Here is a 22,549-nt window from a genome sequence, read left to right on the forward strand (position 1 = left end):
TATACACTTTGTACATTCTAGAATTTGAGATTTCTTGAAATCTTCATTGGTTTTAGAAAATTCTCAACTGTTATATATTCCAGTACTGCTTTTGCCCCATTCTTTCTTTCTTCTAATTAAATGCTCATTAGACTATATATCACTGTCTTGTTGCCATTTATCTTCTTTTTTGTATTTTTTTTTTTTAAAGATTTTATTTATTTAACACAGATAGAGACAGCCAGCGAGAGAGGGAACACAAGCAGGGGGAGTGGGAGAGGAAGAAGCAGGCTCATAGCGGAGGAGCCTGATGCGGGGCTCGATCCCATAACGCCGGGATCACGCCCTGAGCCGAAGGCAGACGCTTAACCGCTGTGCCACCCAAGCGCCCCCTCTTTTTTGTATTTTTAAATTCTCTTGTCCCTCTGTTCTTTATTTTAGACAGATCACTCTAAATAGATGTTTTAGTTTACCTGTCTCCCTTTGGCATTGTCTAGTCTGCTGTTAGGCATATGAATTGAGTCCATTTATTATATTTTAAAATTTCTTTACTATTATCTTTCAAATTGCAGCATCACTTTTTGTGGTTTCTACGTCCCTCCTGAAGATTTTAATGCCTGATTTTATTTCAACATAGTAAATGCAATTGGCTTGGAGTTCTTGTTTGATTATGCCAGTGTCTGGAGGCCTCGCTCTGTTTCCATTGTTTCTGCTCATTGCTCATGTTGTCTTGTCTTTGCTTATAACTGATTATCTGTGTTTATGTACTGGACAGTGTATTTGACAGTTTATATGTAGAAGTCCATTGATGTTTTTTTTCTTCCAACGATAGTTTTTCTCTGATTTTTTTCCCTCGGGTACCTTTAAGGGCTCTAGTAATTTAGCACCACCTCAGTTGAGTTTCTGGCTATATTTTTTGTTCTAAGCACGTGATACAAAGCTGTGCAGCAATCCTTGCAAGCATTGGTTTATTTCTGGTTCCCTCTTACTCTTAATGTCCAGCCCTTTTGGGCTCCTGCCGTTCTTGAGCCCACATTCCCTGGTGGTTGTTGACTTCTAGGACCATTCTCAAGTCTGTTGAAAGTCAAAACTGACACCCGCATGAGAAGTGCAGCCCTGAGTGCTGGGCTCAGCTTACTCACCCTTCTCTCCATGAGCTTCCGCTGTAATTCGTCACTACCTTCTTAGGTTTTTTGTTGCTTTTAAGACTTGTTTACTTTTAAAGTATTTCTCCCAGCTTTCTTATTTGTCTTCAGTGGGAGGGTTGTTCCAAATTACCTAGTCTGCTGTTACTGGAAATAGATATTCTCTGGAGTTTTCTTTGAATCCTAATATGTGGCGTATGTAAATTTTTCTGGGCACTGAATGGGATATATAGCTGCTTTTGTCCCCTTGCATGGTATATGAAACTTGATATCCATTTATTATATTTAGTCAGCCAGTATATTGTTATTAAAATAACATAAAATAACTCAGACTACAAGAAAGAAGGAAATCTATGGGTCATACACTGTCAGGTTCAGAGGTGAGATGGGTTTAAGTTGACTTAATTCAGGCTTACTCTTGTCACAAAGTGCCTAGTTCATTGCATCTCTCTGCCTTTTTCTTTTCCTTTCTTCTTTCTTTGTGTGTGTTTTTGCCTTTCTTTCTTTCTTTCTTTCTTTTTCTTTCTTTTTTTTAAATTAAGTCATTTCATTCTGTGGCTGACTCCCCTTGATGGAAGATGGTTGCCTGAAGTCTTGAGTGCTATATTATTTCTTGTCCATATCAAAGCAGAGGGAGCATGTCAGCTAAACAGAATTCTAGGACCAGTTTATTTAGATCATATGTCTGTCTCTAACCCAGTGCATTTCAAAAGTAAGGTAGTATGTGGAATCCCAGTATAATAGTCAGAGCTCACTCCTAGAGCTAGGAAGGGGAGCAAAATGATGGCTTCAAGGGGTGAGGCATAGAATGGATGCCAAAAAAGGCAACTGTGATGTCCACTACATAGGCTGCACCTACAGATTATGTTGTAGAGATCCTCCATCTGCTTCTTTACTTTTTATCTGCTTCTTCTTTGAAGGACTGGGACGGGTGGGCAGCTCATTTTCTCTGCTGCTTTGATCTGCAGATTAAATCCACAGGTTTGGTCCTGTCTTTGTTTCAAGAATGTTTTCTTCCTTAGAATCTTTGAATGTTTTTTTCCATTCAGTTTTCTTTGTCAGGTAGTATTAAGTATGCATATTGTACGTGTTATGCGCCTTCCTTTATCACTTCTGTTTTTAGATTTTTCTGTGTTTTCTGTAGTTCATCCTCCACATACTAACATTGTTTTCAGAATTGCTGTTGCTTCATGCAGGTCCTCTTGTTTGCAGTTCTGCAGTTATTTTGTTTTCTTTAATTTCTTCACTTCAACTCACACTCTTCACACAGTTCAACTAAGTAGTGGTTAGCAGTGTCAGCTGTGGAGCCAGACTGTCTGTGTTGGAATCTAGGCTCCTCTACTAATTGTATTTTTTAAAAAAATTATATTTTTAAGAAATCTCTACAACCAATATGGGGCTCGAACTTACAACCGTGAGATCAAGCCTTGCATGTTCTACTGAATGAGCCATCTAGGTGCCCCTCTACTAATTGTATTCTCGAGTAAAGTTCCTTAATCTCTTACCTTGCTTTCTTATCTGTAACACGGAGGTGTTGAATAGTAGCTACTGTTGGGAGATACTCCTCCATGGTCTCTTGCACTTGACTTGTTGTGTATGCCGAGAATGTAAGGCCTTGACTTTTCCTTATCTGGGTCATTTCTCTGGGTTCTGTTCACAGAGAGTTGCCTTGGAGAATGAGGCAATGTCTCCCTTTGGGACAAAGAGCAGGCATGTTTAATGCTTACTATAAAAGCAGTGGGTTCCCTGTGCGCTTTGTTCCTTCCTTGTAATGCAGTTCACTGCAAGTACAGGCATTCATTGGGGCCCATGATGTGGCCCGCATAAGACTTGGGGGCCAAAAGGGAGCTGATAGCATTATCCTTGTGTTTGTGCTACTTGCTGTGCAGTGAGTAATAAAGTCCTTTGTCTTTAATCCAGGAGTCTGTTTTCTGCCAGCATCTATGAAACAGTAACAGACTAATTTACTAGCTTGTGTCAAATCCCAGACTTAGAAGCTATCTTCATATGGTTGTTGTAAAGTTTAAATGAGTTAACACATGTTAATCACTTACAGCATTGCCTAGGACATAGTAAGCATTTACTGAAAGTTAGCCATGAAGATTTTCTTTAAGCATTCTTTTTGTATTCTCTGCATTGAATTTTTAGACATAAATAAAGATAAGGCTCAGAAGATTAAGATTGCTGTACTTAACTATTATATGGTGAAGATGTACATTGTAACTTATTGGATTTATTTTAGTTTCTTGAATTTTTTTTAAGATTCATTTATTTGAGAGAGAGAGTGGGAGCACGCATGGAGGAGAGGGGCAGAGGGAGAGGGAGAGACAGTCCCAAGCGTACTCTGTGCTGAGACCCTGAGATCATGACCTGAACCGAAACCAAGAGTTGATCGCTTAACCAACTCTGCCGCCCCAGTGCCCCTAGTTTCTTGTATTAATTGCAAATAATGAATATCCATTAATAGCACACTTTAAAAACTCATACAGAAAACTAAACAAAATACTTTTAATAACTAAATAAAACATCCAGAGAGCAGTTGAATTTTAACAATTACTATTTTAATTAACATCGGTGTATTCTTTGGCTTTTGAAAACTGTTCAACTCTTAATCTTTTTGTACTGCATCTAAAAATTGCATTAAAATTATAACAGTGATGCGTATTTGTGAAAATTTATGGAACTGTGGATAAGTATAAAGAGACTAAGTTAGCTGTAAAAGTGTTAACTCCAAGAGAAAACCAATTATTTCACATTTTTGTGTATTTTGTGTTGCTTACATTTAAAATCTTTACATGGATCTGTGAAAGTAGTGACTATCTTCATATTATTAGTTAGTGTCACTATTTTAAGTAGTTCAGTGAATACAGATAGGGTAACTGTTTTTATTTTATTTTATTTTTATTTATTTTTTATTTTTTTAAAGATTTTATTTATTTATTTGACAGAGAAAGAGACAGCCAGCGAGAGAGGGAACACAAGCAGGGGGAGTGGGAGAGGAAGAAGCAGGCTCCTAGTGGAGGAGCCTGATGTGGGGGCTCGATCCCAGAATGCCGGGATCACGCCCTGAGCCAAAGGCAGACGCTTAACAACTGAGCCACCCAGACGCCCCTGGGGTAACTGTTTTAATATAGTGCTAATTCTTTAGCTGCACAACACATTTTGGATGTAGTGGATACACTAGATTCAGTAAGATACCAACATAATGTAAAATAGAACTGTCAGAATGCAGGCTTATTTTGACCACTGGTGTTCAAAAGAAGGAAAGGGCGTGATTACACAATTTCTTAGATATGTTTTGTTCTTTAGTCTTAGTATAAAGGAAGCATGAAAGGCATCACCATTCTGTGGAGGTAAAGAAGTTAGGAGAGAGAAATAATTTTTATTCTATTTAATGTTTGAATAAAGCACAGAAGCAGGCATGTTGTCTGGATGAGAAGTAGACAATGAGTGCTGGTGTTCACTAACATAATTAGTAAATACTAGCCTGCTTAAAATATTTTGTAAGTTTTTCTCTGTGCTTTTTGTGATTCTTTATGTATTTGTATACAGTAAGATTTGTCTGCTTGCTTGATATTAATTGCATCACATGTAATTACACAGTTATTGGGCATCATCCAGATTTTGCTCCAAATGGTTTGTAAAACAGATACGGTGCTTGTTTCTGTAGAGTGCATGGTCTGGTGGGGGGTCATTGACACCTTTGCCAGGCTTTTTTCCAAATAATGTTTTTAAGTGAATAAAATAAAATACATAAGATTGCAAAGATAAATGATTATATTGAAATATTATCAAAATAGTAAAAAGCCAAAATTGTAATTTTATAATGTATTTTTAAAAATTTACACTTAAATTATAAATCCTAATTTAATTTTAATATTACCATAATTTTCAAGTAGTGATGAGGGTAAATGATATTGTGGGATGTCTGCAAACACTGAATGTGATAAGAAATTACGTGCTTTCTGTTGGTGACAGAGACGTAGTTGCTGCTGTATCCCTCTACTTGTGCGTATATTCATGATGAAATGAGTTTTTAGGATTAGAAATTTCAAAGGTTAGTAATAAAATAAAGATGAATTTTTTTCTCCCAAGATCCTAGAACCTCTGATTAAATAAATGCATCCTAGGGGCGCCTGGGTGGCACAGCGGTTAAGCGTCTGCCTTTGGCTCAGGGCATGATTCCTGGAGTCCTGGGATCGAGCCCCGCATCAGGCTTCTCCGCTGGGAGTCTGCTTCTTCCTCTCCCATTCCCCCTGCCTGTGTTCCCTCTCTCGCTGGCTGTCTCTCTCTCTGTCAAATAAATAAATAAAATCTTAAAAAATAAATAAATAAATAAATAAAAATACATCCTAAAATTTTTTTAATTGTTTTATTTTTTAATTCTTTTGGGTGGGGGCAGTGTAGAGGGAGAAAGAGAATGAATCTCAGGCAGACTCCATGCTTAGCGCAGAGCCTGATGCAGGACTTGTTCTCAGGACCCTGAGATCATAACCTGAGCCTAAACCAAGAGTTGGATGCTTAACTGACTGAGCCACCCAGGTTGCCTCTAAATAAATACATTTTTAAAATTCATTCAGATACAAGGTGCTTTGAAAGAATATGTTATGTATTAGTAAGGGAGGCCATATGTAGACTCTGGAATTTTTTTTTTTTTTTTTTTTTTTACTTATTTATTCGACAGAGAGAGAGACAGCCAGCGAGAGAGGGAACACAAGCAGGGGGAGTGGGAGAGGAAGAAGCAGGCTCATAGCGGAGGAGCCTGATGTGAGGCTCGATCCCACAATGCTGGGATCACGCCCTGAGCCGAAGGCAGATGCTTAACCACTGTGCCACCCAGGTGCCCCTAGACTCTGGAATATTTTTGACATCTGACGGTCTATTCTGTCATGTTGGTGAGTTTATTGAATATATTTTTAGGATATATACAAAGAATTAACCTTTGAGGGAAATAATTTCTTAATTGTCCAAAATCAAAAGGTATTATTTCCATGAACTTGGTTGTGAGGTAAATGCTCTCTTTGCTTGATAATTTTAGCCAGCACAGCTTTAAAAATAAACAAATACGCTGTATTCTGTATTTTCAGTTTTCATTTCATATTCTTCGTAATTCAACAAATGATTCCTCAGTAACATGGTGCTAGTAAAATATTAACATTTCCCATTCACATTAATGTATTCATAGAACTTCTGAGCTCCTGGGCGGTGTGCTGCAGTGAAGTGAGCTGCGCTGAGCACCCCTGCACCATCGAGGTTCACAGGCCTGATTTTCAACCCCTGCTTTGCTTCCTGTGAGCTGTGTGATCTTGGTCTTGTTGTTTAAGTTTCTGACTTTGTTTCCTTATCTTGTAGATGAGGATAGTATGTCAGATATTACTATTCTTTTTTTAAAAGAGAAGAATCAAATGAGAGAACTATTAGGTGCACACCTCTGTTTGTCTTTTCAGCTTGAGCTGGGCTTTCAATGCCTTTTTGAAGCCTTTCTAAGCTGTACTCCCACCTCTTCCTTGACTCTCATCACACCTGTGCCTCCATCATGACAAGGGTGCTATCCTATTATTATTCACTGTCTCCTGACTAGATCCATTGAGGATAGAAATCCTGACTCTGTTATAAAAACTGGCTACTATTTGAATAGAATATATGGTACATAGTAGTTACTCAAAGTTTTGTTTGGTAACAAAGTCATTCTAAAGTAATGATTTATTAACTCCTCAGCAAAGAGCCAGAAGCTGCTAAACAAATGTTCTCTTTATTTTTATTACTTCCCACAGTGTAGTGTAATAATGTGTGATCTGACATCAAGAGTTTGGTATCTTAGTGGGTGATACCCAACTAGATGGGGAAGTAAATGGATAGAATATCGTGTGTGAATGTAGATAATCAGAATAGCGACCACATACCTACCCTTACCGTATACATAAGGCATTGGGCTGAGTGCTTCCTAAAGACAGTTTTATATGAGGTGCTATTAGCTATCTTTTAAATGATTAACAAACTGAAATTGAGATGAGCTGACTTGCCAAGGCCGCGCTGCTTGCTAATGCAGATCGTGGACCATTTGATGCCAAGCCTTTGATTTTAACTAATACCCCAAACTAAAGCAGGGTTTGCTGTTCATTCACAGAAGCAACTATTTGGGGCTATAAGTAAGAGTCATGGGAGGAATGGCATTGTTTAGGGGCAGGGCTTAGATCTGATTTACTGTTGCATCCCCAGAGATTTGCACAGCGCTTAGGCCATGCCACTGAGTGAAGTACACAGGCCATCCAGGTTCTCTTAGGAACTTCCTTACACGTGATGGGGTTCTTCAGTCTAGTTACCTCTGCACATGTGCCACCTAGTGGTTCAAGATTAGACACAGGTAGGGGCTGCCGATAAAATCCTCTCTGTCATCCTCACGGTCAGTTTTAAAATATTTTGTGACCAAGTAGCAGTGCCTTTAAAGTTCACAGTAAGGAGAAAGATACACGGAATATTTTATATCAAAGAGAAGTAGAACACAGAAATTTTTAAAATGTAAAAAGTGCCTGCTTACTCCCATTTCATAGTTTTAGACTGTTAGGCATTTGAATGAATAGAATGCCATGAAAGGCAAAAACTCTGCAAAGTAGCCGAGTAGCCGAGCCTGGGCTATTTTATTGGTTGAATGGCTAGCTTTTGTGGTTTCCGTACAGGCACAGGATGGGGTTCAAGAGCGCATTTTTAGTAGTAAATTGTGGATAAGCAGGTGCTGGCATCAGAACTATTCCCTTGGTTGTCATTGAGTTTACAGTTGTTTCACCAGAGTGTTTCTGGTTGACATCTTTGGTTGGATATTTGGATGACATCATTTTCAGCCAGAGCAATCTGTTTCACATTCTGCTGTGAAGACTTGGGCTAGGAGCAGAGAGAGACATAACGTTAGTTTAATTATCCTGGCTTGACATTGACAGGTAGTAAGATCTAATTTTTTGTACTAAACGAAGAGTGACAATTAAAAAAGATAGGTTCTGTCATTATGTATAGTTTCACATATTAGGGATGCTTTTTTCTGTTTCTATTTTGTGGCTGGATCTGCTCCCTGGGAAGCAGTCATAAGATTCCTCTTTATTTCTCCTTATTCCTTAAAAAACAAATGACTAAAACAACAAAATCCAAACCAAAGTCCAGCCCAAAGCCATCAATCTCTACTGCGTCTTTAGCAGATCCAGGAGATCATGGGCAGACCCAGTAGCAGTAATAGCTGGAAGCAAAAGGAGAACAGGATGAACTCATGAAGCCTGCCTTACTATTATCCTCTTTGTGCATCAGGCCTGTTCCAGATTCCATTAGGGAAAAAAACTCCCTCTAGTCTGGATCTGTTTTTTGCTTCTCTGAAATGCAGGGAGCCTAATTTCTGAAGGTTGTGTACCCGAATACCTACCAGCCTACCATTAACATTTATGTTTAACCTTGCCATCTCTTTCTGATCTAATTTGAGAGGGAAAGGGAGAGAGAGAGAGAACAGACACACACTGAGAGACAGACGGTCTTCCTACTGGTTTCCCCTTAGTTATAAGCAACAAAAAAGCTCCTAAAAAATATTGAAAGTCTTATGTATTTTCTTTTTGAGGGAGATCAAAATAAGGAAGTAATTGGGATTGTGCTACAGTTTGCCTGGAGAAGAATTTTGACGAGAGGCCATAAGTGGTAGATAGCTGCATATGCCAGAGAGCAGACAGGCTGCACCCTGTTGGAGGGAATGCAGTTTAGGGGTGGAGGCTAAACAGAGCTGCCCCTTAAGAGAAAAGTGCTCCCAGGGCAAAATAATGGCACATGACCCTGTGGCTCAGGATCTGTGAGCTTCTGAGGTACTCTTCTTATTACTCCTCATCTTGACTCTTACCCTTCCTTTTTACCTAGTAATAGGAATGGTACAAAAAGAGCATATCCTACATTTGCTCAGGGCATCTCTGGGTAGAAATGAAATGCTTCCTTAAAGTAAAGGCATTTTTATATATGGTCATTTTATAGTGTTTTGAATATAATAAGCAGAGAGAACCTGTCTAGTGAAACCATGTTACTTTCTGTCTTTGGTTATAAAAGCACTTAGAGGGCAGGCAACACAAAATAACTTTTGGGTCTTTTCAGATGCTTTCCCTAGACCTATAGGCTCTGGAGGCACCTGGTCTGCTTTCCAGGTTATTGCAAGTCACAGATCTACCAAATACTTTGATACACCATAAAAAGGGTCAGTTGATTTCCAGACTCCAGTATCACTCTTCTCATTGCCTGATCACGAACCCACATTTTAGGGTTTGTTATGGCAGTTACGTACTCCTGTGTTAACTGGGGCATGGGTTAAAATGCTATAAACAGAGACCCCAAAATACAGCAGGGGTGTAAATAAAACAAATTATTATTATTTTTTCATGTAGCGTTTCTGAAAGCGAGAGGTTCAGGCATCTTTGCTCCGTGTGGTTGTTTATGGACCTAGGCTCCTTTCATCTTGTTTTCCTGCCCTTCACGAGAGCGTTGTTCTCATCTGCAGCATTGCGTCTGGGTTCCTAATGTGTCTGTATTCTGGCCATAGAAAAGAGGGATCATAACAGTCTACAGCAAATCCCTTCCTGTTAGGTGATATAGAAGTTACGTGGTCACTTTTGGCCATACTGTATTGGTGAGAACTTGCCACGATTAGCTACAAAGAAGGTTGAGAAATAAAGTCAGTAGCTAAGAAGTTATGTGTCCAACTGAAATTTGCATGTAAAAGAGAGTATGGATTTTATCCTTTGTCCATTTTTCTACAGGGTAATGTGCCTTGTTCATCTTTCATGATGTAAAGTTCTTTACACATCCTTTGATTTGAATGCCTGTTTGTGGACGCAAGTCACATGTATTTTCTTTCAATCTGTGATGTACTTTTTCATTTTGTTCATGATATCTTTTATTATATAGAAATTTAGTGTTTTATACAGTAAAGTTTGCAAATCTTTTTATAATCCTTTGATACAAATATGCTTTATGTTTGTAGATTTGATTCTAGGTACTCTCTCAGTTTTGTGACTAGGGATAGACAGGACAGACAACATGATTGATAGACCCACAAGCACTTGATTTATGGTCAACATTACTATTTCAATTTAAGAAAGAACAATGTTATTTTAATTAGGAGAACCCAAACTGTCTGTTTGATGTTTTATTTCATCATTCATTTCATGATTTGACAAGACTTATAATTATTTGTAGTTTTTCTAATGGAATAATTAATAGTTCTCAAATTTATTTGTCAAAACACTTATCTACACTTCATTATGAATTTAGGAGACTTTGATAGTCATAAAAATAGGAAAGTCAGATTGAAGAGCTGATCTGAACAGACGTAGTGAAGAGAAGGGCCATATGTACCCCAATGTTCATAGCAGCAATGTCCACAATAGCTAAATCATGGAAGGAGCCGAGATGCCCTTCAACAGATGAGTGGATTAAGAAGTTGTGGTCCATATATACAATGGAATATTACTCAGCTATCAGAAAGAACGAGTTCTCAACATTTGCTGCAACATGGACGGCACTGGAAGAGATAATGTTAAGTGAAATAAGTCAAGCAGAGAAAGACAATTATCATATGATTTCTTTCATCTGTGGAACATAAGAACTAGGAAGATAGGGGAAGAAAGGGATAAAGAAAGGGGGGTTAATCAGAAGGGGGAATGAAGCATGAGAGACTGTGGACTCTGAGAAACAAACTGAGGGCTTCAGAGGGGAGGTGGGTGGGGGAATGGGATAGACTGGTGATGGGTAGTAAGGAGGGCACGTATTGCATGGTGCACTGGGTGTTATACGCAACTAATGAATCATCGAACTTTATATCAGAAACCAGGGATGTACTGTATGGTGACTAACATAATAAAAAAAACCATTAAAATAAAAAAAAAAAGCTGATCTGAGAGATGTGAGATCAATTTTGGTGTGGACTTTAATGTTCCAGCGGCTAGATATGTCCAGAATGCAGTGAAAGTCTGGTCGAAACTCAGGAGAGGAGCCAGGGCTGCCAGTGTCAGCTGATAACCATGAAGCCCAGAGGAGACTGTTAAAACCTGGATAATCTTTAAGTTCTTCGAGAAGAAAGAGCATGTACAGAACATCCTGAGGGCTATCCCCACATTTAGAGGTCTAAAAGAAACCAGCTGAAGAGACAGATACGAGGTCATTTAATTTTCATTAGCAACCTTGTGAGATACATGGTAGCTTTTTGGTTTTGCAGATGAGATGGTGGAAAATTTGGGAGATGACTTTACATAAATTGTACAGACAGTAGTTTGTAGACTTGGTACTTGAAGAGCTGGTCTTGATGGCTCTGAAGCCTGTAGTAACCCATTACATCTCCTGCTTAAAAAGATGGGAGAGCCTTTCACTGAGGAGGAGGTTGTCCTTGGTGCCAGATGAATTTCTAGAAAGTTTGAAGGCTTGCAAGTAGCCCCTGGATTGTTAATTCTGTTGCTGTCGGTGGTGGTGGTGAGAACAGCGTTGCAGTGGGAGGATGCCCATTAGGAAGGTAACGGAGTGTGGCCCCTCCCAAGTCCCATTTCATGAATTTTATTGGGAAAAGGAAGGAGAGATAGGAGTTTGAAGGACAATAAGTGCTTGGTATTTGTTTCTTTGGTTTGGGGTGGTGGTGCAGAAAGGTCTAAGTCAATTTCGAGTTAGGAAAGAAGGACGGACTGGAGCGTGGAATTGCATCAGGAGCACTGGTTGGAGGGACAGTGCCTGTTCATGTCAGTGATGCATCTCCGAGAGTAGATAGACTGTTTTTATTTAAGGAGGTGATAGTGTTTGTTAACTTGCATCCTAAGAAAGTATGTGTGAGGTGTTTGAGTTTGGAGTCGTGAGGGTAAATGAAAAAGGCAATGGAGTCAAGATGGGCTCTTTTCAAATATTTACCTTTGGAATGGCTACTAATTAAAGCTGTAATGATTGTTTTAAATGAATGATAATTTTATTTGTGAATTATGAAGAACCTTTTTTTAAGTGAGTCACTTTGAAATACATTTGTTCTGTAGATGTACTGCTATAATCCTACAAGCAGGGTTCTTCACAGTTATTCCTAAGGTGAAACTCCAATGAGTCAGTTGTAAGGTGCACACAAAGAACAGTGTGCCGTGTTTCACATTATTGCAATGATCATGTTGCAGTAGACAGTAAATATAAACCGCGCCATTACATAAACTTTTCCTGTATTAATGAAGTGCCACCATTGCTCTTTGAATCTTCTTCCTGTGTCATGTATGCTTTACAGATAAATTCACCAAAGATTGATTTAAATGCGAAAATGACCTTTTATATCCTCTTGTTCACTATTAAGCAGAAATCAAAGAACAGTCTGCAGAAGAGGATGCTGAAGCAGAAGCGGACAACAGCAAACGGCCGATCCCCGTCCTTCAGCGCTCTGTGTCTGAGGAATCTGCCAGCTCCCTGGTCTCTGTTGGTGTAGAAGCCAAAATCAGGTTAGAGAATGAATGCATCCGGATTGGGGATTAGTGACAGGCAGGGAGCTGGCGATAGAGAGGATTCAGAGAATACAAGCTTGGCATGTAAATATGGATGGGATTTTATTATTTACTAGTTTTAGATTTATGGCTGATGCCTCTGTGTGTTGTTGGGGTAAAGCATGTCTGTGGGCTTAGGCGATTGTAGAATGGCAGTAGACTAGCATGTTACCCTGCTCTCTGCAGACCAGAACAGGGTATCACCACGCTAGCCCTAGCCAAAGAAAGAACTTCAAGCTTTTAGCCTAAGGGTTGATTTTGATATTTACCTGTAAACTTTTATACTTTTGTTCCTTACTCTTTCTTCATTCTTTAAAAAAAGAAATAGAGGATGTTATAACCTATCTGTGTATACTTCAGCTTTGAAGTCTTGGAGTTTTTTTAGACCTTATTTGAAAGACATGAATAAAACTGTAAAATCATTTATCAGTTGAATACTCCCATCTTCTTGAAATGTTTTCTTTCTTTTGCTTTTGGCACCCCTGCCTCCTCATTTTTTGCTGGCTTCTGCAGAGACTCCCTGCTTTTATAATGTTGGGGTCCTCAGGGAAGTCTTCAGCATGCATAATTTTATCTCTACTCCCTTCCTGAGAATGCTCATTCAGTGTGATGGCTGAGTGTTCAGTCTGCATGCTGAGGAACCCCATATTTGTATTTCCAGGGGTGACCTTTCTCTGAACCTCAGACTTTCCTATCCATGTGTCTGCTTGACATCTCCATTTGGAGGTATACTAGACACCTCACCCGTACATGGTTTGTTCCCCATTTTGGGGAAGGTTTGAAAAATCTCAAAATAAAAGAGTAGACTGAACAATAAAACAGTTCCAAACACACTTTGCCCATTAATCCTTCTTTCTTTTTTCTTTTTCTTTAAAGATTTTATTTATTTGAGACCGAGCATGAGCATGAGCAGTGGGGGAGGGGCAGAGGGAGAGAGAGAGAGAGAGAGAAGCAGACTCCCCACTGAGCAGGGAACCCGACGTGGGCTCATGACCTGAGCTGAAGGCAGATGCTTAACCAACTGAGCCACCCAGGTGTCCCCTGCTTTATTTTTCTCAGTAGCACTTGTTATTTCTCAGTTCATTTGATTATTTAATTATCAATATCATGTGAGTTCTGTGAAGGCAGTACTTTTTTCTGTTTTCTATTGGATGGATAATTATTTTCTGTTCATTCTACATTGTATTTTGTTTTTTAAGATCATTTCCCTTAACACTCAAACCTTATGTCTCTTTACCCTATTGAGTTTAATTTTGAAGGAATTCAAACTTAACCATTCCAATTGGTTTCTTAGTCTTAACAATGTAAGTGCTTTATCATGTTTTCATATCTCTTTGCATCTCTCATCTAGCATCTCGTGCTGTAGTTATTTTAGATATATATTTCCTATTTCTGTTTCCCTTGTCTTGGCCCTCTAACTTTTTCCCCCTAATTTTAAAATTTGAGGTTTAATTTATATATAGTGAAATTCACCCATTTTGTGGGTTGACAGTTGTATACAGTGACATAACCACAACCACCATGAGATGAAGAACAGCCCATCATACTGAAAAAGTCCCCGATGCCTGTTTGTGGCCAACCCTGACTCCCAACTTCTGCCCTCGGCAACCGCTTGTCTTCTGTAGGTCCCTGTTGTTTTGTCTTTACAGTAACATAGAAATGGAATTGTAGAGTATGTGATCTTTTGATCTGAGTCTTTTTTACTTTGGTAATGCCTTTTTTACTCGTTTTCTGGCCTTTTTACCCATCCGTGTTCTTCTATGTATCAGTAGTTGCCTCCTTCTTATTGCTGAACAGGATTCTGTTTTATGGAGGGTCCTATCACAGTTTATCCATTTCCTAGTTGAGGAATATTTGGGTAGTTTCCAGTTTTGGGCATTATGAATACAGTTGGTATAAATATTCACTCACAGGTTTTGGTGTGAACATAGGGTTTATATTTCACTTGGGTAAATACCTGGGCTAGGAGAAAGGTAATTTGAAAAGAAAATTGCCAAAGTGTGTTTTGTGTGTGGCTCTATGTTTTGCATTCTCACTAATGATGCATGAGAGTTGCAGTCAGAGCATGGATTAACAGAACATTTCTTGTTCTGATTCAGCTTTGCTCTTAGATAGGCAGTGTGCCCTTTGGTTTCGAGGGTTCTGTGTTCTCAGTGATCCTGCCATTATGCCAGCTGTAGGAGACCTATAATGGCTGAGTCCAGGACAGTCTTGCTTCTCCTCTAGGGTTAAAGCCCCCTTCCCCACCTCACTGTTCTTCCATCTGCAGTTGGTCTTCACTGTTGTAGGGGGTGATTTTTCCTGTCCTTCTCTCACCAGCCTAAGGCTTTTGTTCCCCAGGGAAAATGCGGGAGAAAGATCTGGGTGGGACTTTGTGCCTTCCCCATACTGCTGTTGTTCCACTCTCCAGGCTTTGTGCCATGACCAGCACATTATCCAGACTCGTCGCCACACTTCCAGTGTTGTGCGTAAGCATCTGAAGTGGTTCGCAGAGAGAAGAGTATGAGTGGGTTAGAATTTACCCTGTGTCTTTGGGTCCCAGATACTCTGTATTCTCACACTATCTCACACTTGGACTTTAGCACTTTGTTAAAATTTTTCACTGAATTCTTCTTATGCTGCTTGTATGACATACCGTGGCCTTTTTCTCAGATTAAGCAAATGCTTGTGTCTCATCTCTTTTTGGACATGCCTTTCATTCAGTTGGAGGTGAATTGGTTGCCCTGTGACTTCTGCAATCCGATGTGTTCAAGAAAAGTGAATTTGTAGATTGTCTGATGAGATTTTGCTGTGAGGGTGGGAACAGTGCTCTTTGCAGCTTTCTTTCTTTCTTTCTTTTTTTTAAAGATTTCATTTATTTATTTGACAGAGAGATTGCCAGTGAGAGGGAACACAAGCAGGGGGAGTGGGAGAGGAAGAAGCAGGCTCCCAGCAGAGCAGGGAGCCCGATGTGAGGCTCGATCCCAGGACTGTGGGATCACACCCTGAGCCGAAGGCAGACGCGACTGAGCCACCCAGGCTCCCGCTTTGCAGCTTTCTACACCCAAACTGAAGACAGGAATTTCCTTTGTCCCACCTTTAAAGTTAATACATTACTGTGAGATACCTAGATGACTGTCCTTACCTTCTTCCATTTCTTTCTTTCTTTCTTTTTTTTTTTTAGATTTTTTTAAATTTATTTATTCAACAGAGATAGAGACAGCCAGCGAGAGAGGGAACACAAGCAGGGGGAGTGGGAGAGGAAGAAGCAGGCTCATAGTGGAGGAGCCTGATGTGGGGCTCGATCCCACAACACCAGGATCACGCCCTGAGCCGAAGGCAGATGCTTAACCGCTGTGCCACCCAGGCGCCCCAACTTCTTCCATTTCTTGAAACCTTTCCTAATTCTTTAGTGATTTCAGTACTTCTATAAAATTATGTTCATTGTGGATCTGTTGTGTGGCAAGATTCCTGTGCTCTCCCAAGCCTGGGATTACTTTTACTCACCATCACATTTGAGTGATGGATTTGGGTATGACATTGAAGGTGAAGGTATTTTCTGTCAGTCCTTCAAGGGGCGCCTGGGTGGCTCAGTCGGTGAAGCGTCTGCCTTTGGCTCAGGTCATGATCCCAGGGTTCTGGGATCGAGCTCCATGTTAGGCTCCCTGCTCAGCGGGGAGCCTGCTTCTCCCTCTCCCTCTGCCTGCCTCTCTGCTTGTGCTCTCTCTTTATCTCTCTGTCAAATAAATAAATAAATGAAATCTTTTAAAAAAATACTTTAAAAACATTGCTCCATTTTCTAATCACTTTGTTGTAATCAGTGTTGTTGATAAGGATGTCCATCTGATTGTTGCTCCTCTTGGGTAATGCTTCCAGGGTAAGAAGAAAATCAGATGGGGTATGCTGAAAGAAATGTAAGCCTTAATAGCTTGAGAAAGTCATAAGTAAGAAAATAATAAGGGGGCGCCTGGGTGGCTCAGTCGTTAAGCGTCTGCCTTCGGCTCAGGGCGTGATCCCAGGGTCCTGGGATTGAGCCCCACATCAGGCTCCTCCGCTGAGAGCCTGCTTCTTCCTCTCCCACTCCCCCTGCCTGTGTTCCCTCTCTCGCTGGCTGTCTCTCTCTCTGTCAATAAATAAAGAAAATCTTAAAAAAAGAAAATAAGGTTAATAAGATACTAGCAAAGGATACTGGTGGTCATATCTTTTAGGCAAGAGGGAAAACTATTTTTTTTCCTTTCGACCTTTTCTAAAAGTAGACCATGTTTAAATGTGTGTATGTATATGAACGTGTGTCTTTCTCTCTGTCTCAGTGGACAACACTGTTGATCATGAAATTGAAAAACGTGAATAGATAACTTTCATAAAGGTAATTAGTTGAGGGACACAATTTGAATTTAACTTAAGATAAAAAAAATTTCCTAGAAATATTATAGTTTATCACCTGTTAATGTAAGACGTGAAAGTTCATGGAGTAGATAGTACGAGGTTATGGTGCAAACTTCAGTGCCCGAGAAGGGAGGTTTAGGTGGAGCAGCTGTAAATATGTCATCAAGAGAAATATATCCAAGAGGAGCGGTCCTTTTATTCTCTTTATTATAATTTTCAAATATTTTTTCATTTTTATGGTGATGGAAGTATAAGTAATACTTTAAAACTTTTTTTTTTTGAGACTTTATTTATTTGAGAGCATACGGGGAGGGTCAGAGGGAGAGAGAGAGAGAGACTCTCAATCAGACTCCCTGCTGAGCGCGGAGCCCAGTGCACAGCACGACCCTGAGATCATGACCAGAGCTGAAATCAAGAGTCAGACGCTTAACTGAGCCACCCAGATATCCCTAAAACAATATTTTAAAAAATTAAAATCGGTACAGAAAAATCTAGTGAATGAAATATCATATATATTTTTTTAAAGCTAAGAAATACTGTTTTTCTTTATTCTGGTATTTTTAAAAGTTTTTATTTAAATTTCAGTTCGTTAAAATACAGTGTAATGTGAGTTTCAGGTGTTATAGTATAGTGATTTAACACTTCCATCCATCACCCATTGCTCATCACAACAAATGCCCTCCCTAATCCCCATCACCTATGTCCCCCGTCCCCCCACCCGCCTCCCCTCTCCCAACCAGCAGTGGGTTCTCTGTACTTAAGAATCTGTTTTCTGGTTTACTGCTCTTCCCCCCCCCCCCAATGTTCTTCTGTTTTGTTTCTTAAATTCCACATATCAGCAAAGGGAGAAGAAAAAGAAAAAGAGTGACGCAAACCAAGAAACAGAGTCTTAACTATAGAGAACAAACTGAGGGTTACCCAGGGGAGGTGTGTGTGGGGGGGGAATGGATGAAATCAGTGATGGGAATTATAAGGAGGGCGCTTGTCCTGAAGAGCACCCAGGGTTGTATGGAAGTGTTGAATCACTAGGTTCTGCACCTGAAACTAATATTGCAGTGTTTGTTAACTAACTGGAATTTAAATAAAAACTTGAGGAAAATAACATATTGCATCGTAAGAAAAATAAAATAAGTGGCAAATGGATAAAATGAGAAAAAATACTGTTAACAGGTGAAGCTGATTGATGGGTTCATGAGCATTTATTAACTATTATTCTGCTTCTGTATCTTTGTTTAAAAATTTCCATAATAAAAAGTCAAAGATGTATGTGATCTTTAAAAAACAAGCCTGCCAAACAACAACAAAATTCCACATGAGTGAAATCATATGGTATTTGTCTTTCTCTGACTTAATTCGCTCAGCATACTACTCTCTAGCTCCATCCCTGTTGTGGCAGATGGCAAGATTTCATCCTATTTTTGTCTAATATTCCATTGTGTGTATATATATGTATATATACACCACATTTATCCATTCATCAATGGATAGACACGGGCTGCATTCATATCTTGGCTATTGTTAATAATGCTGCCGTAAACGTAGGGAGTGCATGTGTCCCTTTTAGTTAGTGTTTTTGTATTCTCTGGGTAGATACCCAGGAGTGTGATTGCCGGATCATAGGGTAGCTCTATTTTTAACTTTTTCAGGAACCTCCATACTGGTTTCCACAGTAGCTGCACCATTTTGCATTTCCACCAGCGGTGCAAGAGTGTTCTCCTTTCATGGTCCCTTATTAAGCATCTATTCCATAAGCATATATTGTTTTTTGTCTTTTAACTTTTTAATTTTATTGTAGTTAATAGACGTTATTGTTTAGAATAAATTTAGGCTTTCAGAAAAATTGGACAGATTAGTACAGAGAGTTCCCATTACCAGCCTGCCTTCCTTCCCTGAGTTTCCCCTTTATTAGCATTGGGTCTTAGTGTGGTACATTTGTTACAGTTGATAAACTCGTATTGATACGTTATTATTAACTAAACTCCATAGTTTACATTAGGGTTTATTCTTTCTCTTATATAGTTCTATGAGTTTTGACAAATGCCTAATGTCATGCATTTGCCATTATAATGTATCATGGGAAATAGTTTCACTGTCCTAAAATCTCCTGTGCTCCACCTACTTATCCCTTTTCCACTCCTGTTAAACTCTTTCACACACACCCCTCATCACTGACTACTTACCCCAGTAAGTAGTTAAATCTACGTTTTTATGTCTCCGTGTTTGTTCGCGTGTGTTTTGTATCTACATCATGCATAAAGAATGCTCCGTCAGGTGCTTAAATAAAACTTTGTCACCATAGGTATTACAGAGCCCGTATGTCATTAAACCCTACCCTCTTTCCCAGCCTCAGCTTTCCCTTCTTTATTCTTCTTTATTACTTCCATTTTCTTGAATTAGATTAAAAAGAAAACTAAGTACAAGCTAGAACTTTTTGATTTGGTAAGTCTGCTACTTTTAAAAGTCATGCTATGAATTGCAAATGTATAATTGATTATTAAACTTAATTGTTCTTATGACCTATACGTACTCAAGCTTAGTTGGTGCTAAAGTTGTAATATTTAATTTTAAAGCACAGGTATCTATAGTCTGTCACTTTAAAAATTAGTTGAATAAAACTACTTTCTCCTTCTCTTTCTTACTTTTCATTTCCACCAGTGAACAGCTCTGCGCTTTTTGTTACTGTGGTGAAAAAAGTTCCTTAGGACAAGGAGACTTAAAACAATTTAGAGTAACGCCTGGGTTTATCTTGCCATGGAAAAGCCAGCCTTCTAACAAGAAGGACATTGATGACAACAGCAATGGAACCTGTGAGAAAATACAAAACTCAGCACCACGAAAACAAAGAGGACAGAGAAAGTAAGCAATTTTGAATAAATGGTTGGAATGCAGTAAGGCTATCTATAATTTATTTTCATCTCTGTGAATATACAAATGGGGTTGTTAATCATTTCTCATGTTTTTCAACATTCGTAGGATGCTTTATGCCTCATCATTACCCCCATAAAACACTCCTTTTCTTAAAATTTCTTGTGTGAAAGTAAGAGTGTTATCTTAATTGTATATTAAAATCAGTGTGATCACAAAAGTTAACCTTTAGAAGAAAACTTTAAAGAACATAACATAAACCTAGAAGGAATTTATGGAAAGAAGGTAAAACAGATCAATGAAATCATTCTTTCATTCCTTTGAATAAGCTTTTGATTGTTTGTAAGAATATAACCTAACAGAATGACAAAACCAAGGTGATTTTCTCTACCCATGTTCTTAACTTGTTATCTAGTTATTTTTATGGTTCAGAGAATATTGAGTTGTCCAGTAAACTGTTATAATACAGAGTTAACTTTCTAAGTAATTATATGCTCAGAATGCCCTTTCTAAAGTTAAAGAAGAAGCTCTTCTTTTTTAATGAAATAAGAATTTACTAAGGTATTTGTATAACTATACATGTGTGTCTGTATTCATCAACATTATAGTTACCTAACACTTCACTCTAATATGTTTAATTTTGGAGTTAAACATTTTTTTTTTAATATGTTGCTGAGTTTTGTTTAAAGGCCATCTTAATATGTGGATTTGGCTCTGGTAGTTGAGGGAGTAGAAGTTTCTGTAGTCGATGAGAAAGTGTAAAATTAATTTAGCTTGGAAGGCTAACCAGCTCTCCCCCTTGAGGGTGATGATGTAATCATCCAAGTGTTTATCTGGCTTTTATCCAAATTTAAGTACTAAGGCATTGTTGTGTTGTACTTATTTGATTGGCTCCTTCTTTTGGACTGCTGCCAATGCCTTGAAGACCTGAAGTAGGAAATGAAACAATAACAAGAAAGAGACTCTTAAAAAAATTTAAGGTGGAACAGCTTAAGGAAGTTTAGAAGTACTTTGTTTAGCATCTTGATATTTGAAAGGCCGGAGCTAGATCTTAGAGCAGAGCTTTTCTTCTTGTAATCATTTGAGTGCTCACATCCTAATAAAATACATCAAAAGTCTAGCGAAGTTTTAATGTCCATCAGTAATTAGCAAATCTAATGGACTTGACCAGCGTATATCTCATATCCTCATGTTCTGCCTTTGAATAATGACAATTATATAAACACTTATTCTGGGAAATACAGTTGGGCTTCGTTTACTTATTTTAAAAGCTGAGTTAATTTTTATCAAAAACTTTTATGGGGTAAGGTAATTATGTAAAATGGAGCTTTGGTTTAGTCTTTACATACACTTAGTGTTTACCAATGTATTAAGTAATGATAACAAGACAGATAATTGACTTTAGGAATAAAACACATTTATAAAATTTGGAATTCACTTAGGGTTAGCCAATCTAATTTGGTAATGATTTTAAATAGTTACAAAATATATTACTGATGAATAGAAACCAAATAAGCTTGTTTTTTTTTTTTTTAAAATATTTTATTTATTTATTTATTTGACAGAGAGAGAGAGAGACAGTCAGCGAGAGAGGGAACACAAGCAGGGGGAGTGGGAGAGGAAGAAGCAGGCCCATAGCAGAGGAGCCTGATGTGGGGCTCGATCCCTTAACGCCGGGATCACGCCCTGAGCCGAAGGCAGACGCTTAACGACTGCGCCACCCAGGCGCCCCAAATAAGCTTGTTTTTGTTTTTAATGTGAAAAGGAGGTTTTAAAAAGAATTTTTCTCTCTTGGTGGCATTAAATTGTAAGAATATGTAATTGGGGATTCTTTTTCTCTTTTGTTTTAGACTAAAATTTTGGGGGTATGTATTTCAGCTGTCTTCTCCTGATGGTTTTTCCTAAGTTGGTTTTCTGTCATCCTTAGGGTTGACATCAGCATCTTACTGATATGGTATATACATAAAAACTGGTTGTAAAACCTAAAGGTGAAATTTGATTAAGCTAGTGGTTAGGAATTGGTTAGTAATAGCTGGTTGATCATTTCATTAGTTTTTATACCCGTCTCCCCCATCAAATACTGGTACAAAGGAAATATCTTAGAACAATACATTAATCCTTATAGATGAACTGTTCGTCTTTTTTTCCCCTCCCCATAAAAGAACAATGATTAGTAATGAAGAATCTATTTGTAGGAATGGAGATTATATTTATAGGAAAGAGTTTGTTCTCATTATACTGGGGGCATTTATAAAAACGAGAATTTAAAGTTAGAATAGCATGCTAAGCTTTTAAAAAAGTGAGTCTATGCATTTCTAATGCTGAACATAAAAAAATACTGGTTATTTTTATATGGTTTGGTATTTAAATGTACTTATTGAAATATGTTAATACTTTTTTTCTTTCAATGATTCCAGGTATAAAAAAGTTTAGTACCCTGGTCATTGTGCTGATTTTCTCTTAATAGGAATCATGATAAATATCCAGCATACAGAAGTGCAGTGAGTTATGATCTATATTCAATAGTGATTTAATCCAGAATTATGATCAGGTTAAATACTATGATATCAGGAGAAGATTAAAGTTTTAGTGCCAGTCATCTGATTTCCCATATTTAATGTTTAAACACAATAGTAGTCATTGTTTACTTAATGATCTCAATTAATAGCTGAAGTTTGAAGACTT

The 22,549-nt window shown here is 38.4% G+C and overlaps 1 protein-coding gene across 1 annotated transcript in view; it reads left to right on the forward strand.

Annotated features, from left to right (window-relative positions):
• Nucleotides 1–22,549, forward strand: part of KMT2C (lysine methyltransferase 2C) — a 271,020-nt gene that overhangs the window by 90,397 nt on the left and 158,074 nt on the right. The window contains exons 3-4 of the mRNA XM_040643770.1: nt 12,454–12,592; nt 19,655–19,855. Coding sequence (XP_040499704.1) covers nt 12,454–12,592; nt 19,655–19,855 — 340 coding nt within the window. The remainder of the gene's footprint in view (nt 1–12,453; nt 12,593–19,654; nt 19,856–22,549) is intronic.

This window comes from Ursus maritimus, unplaced genomic scaffold, assembly GCF_017311325.1.
Source record: "Ursus maritimus isolate PB19 unplaced genomic scaffold, ASM1731132v1 scaffold_3, whole genome shotgun sequence".
Taxonomy (NCBI): Eukaryota; Metazoa; Chordata; class Mammalia; order Carnivora; family Ursidae; genus Ursus; species Ursus maritimus.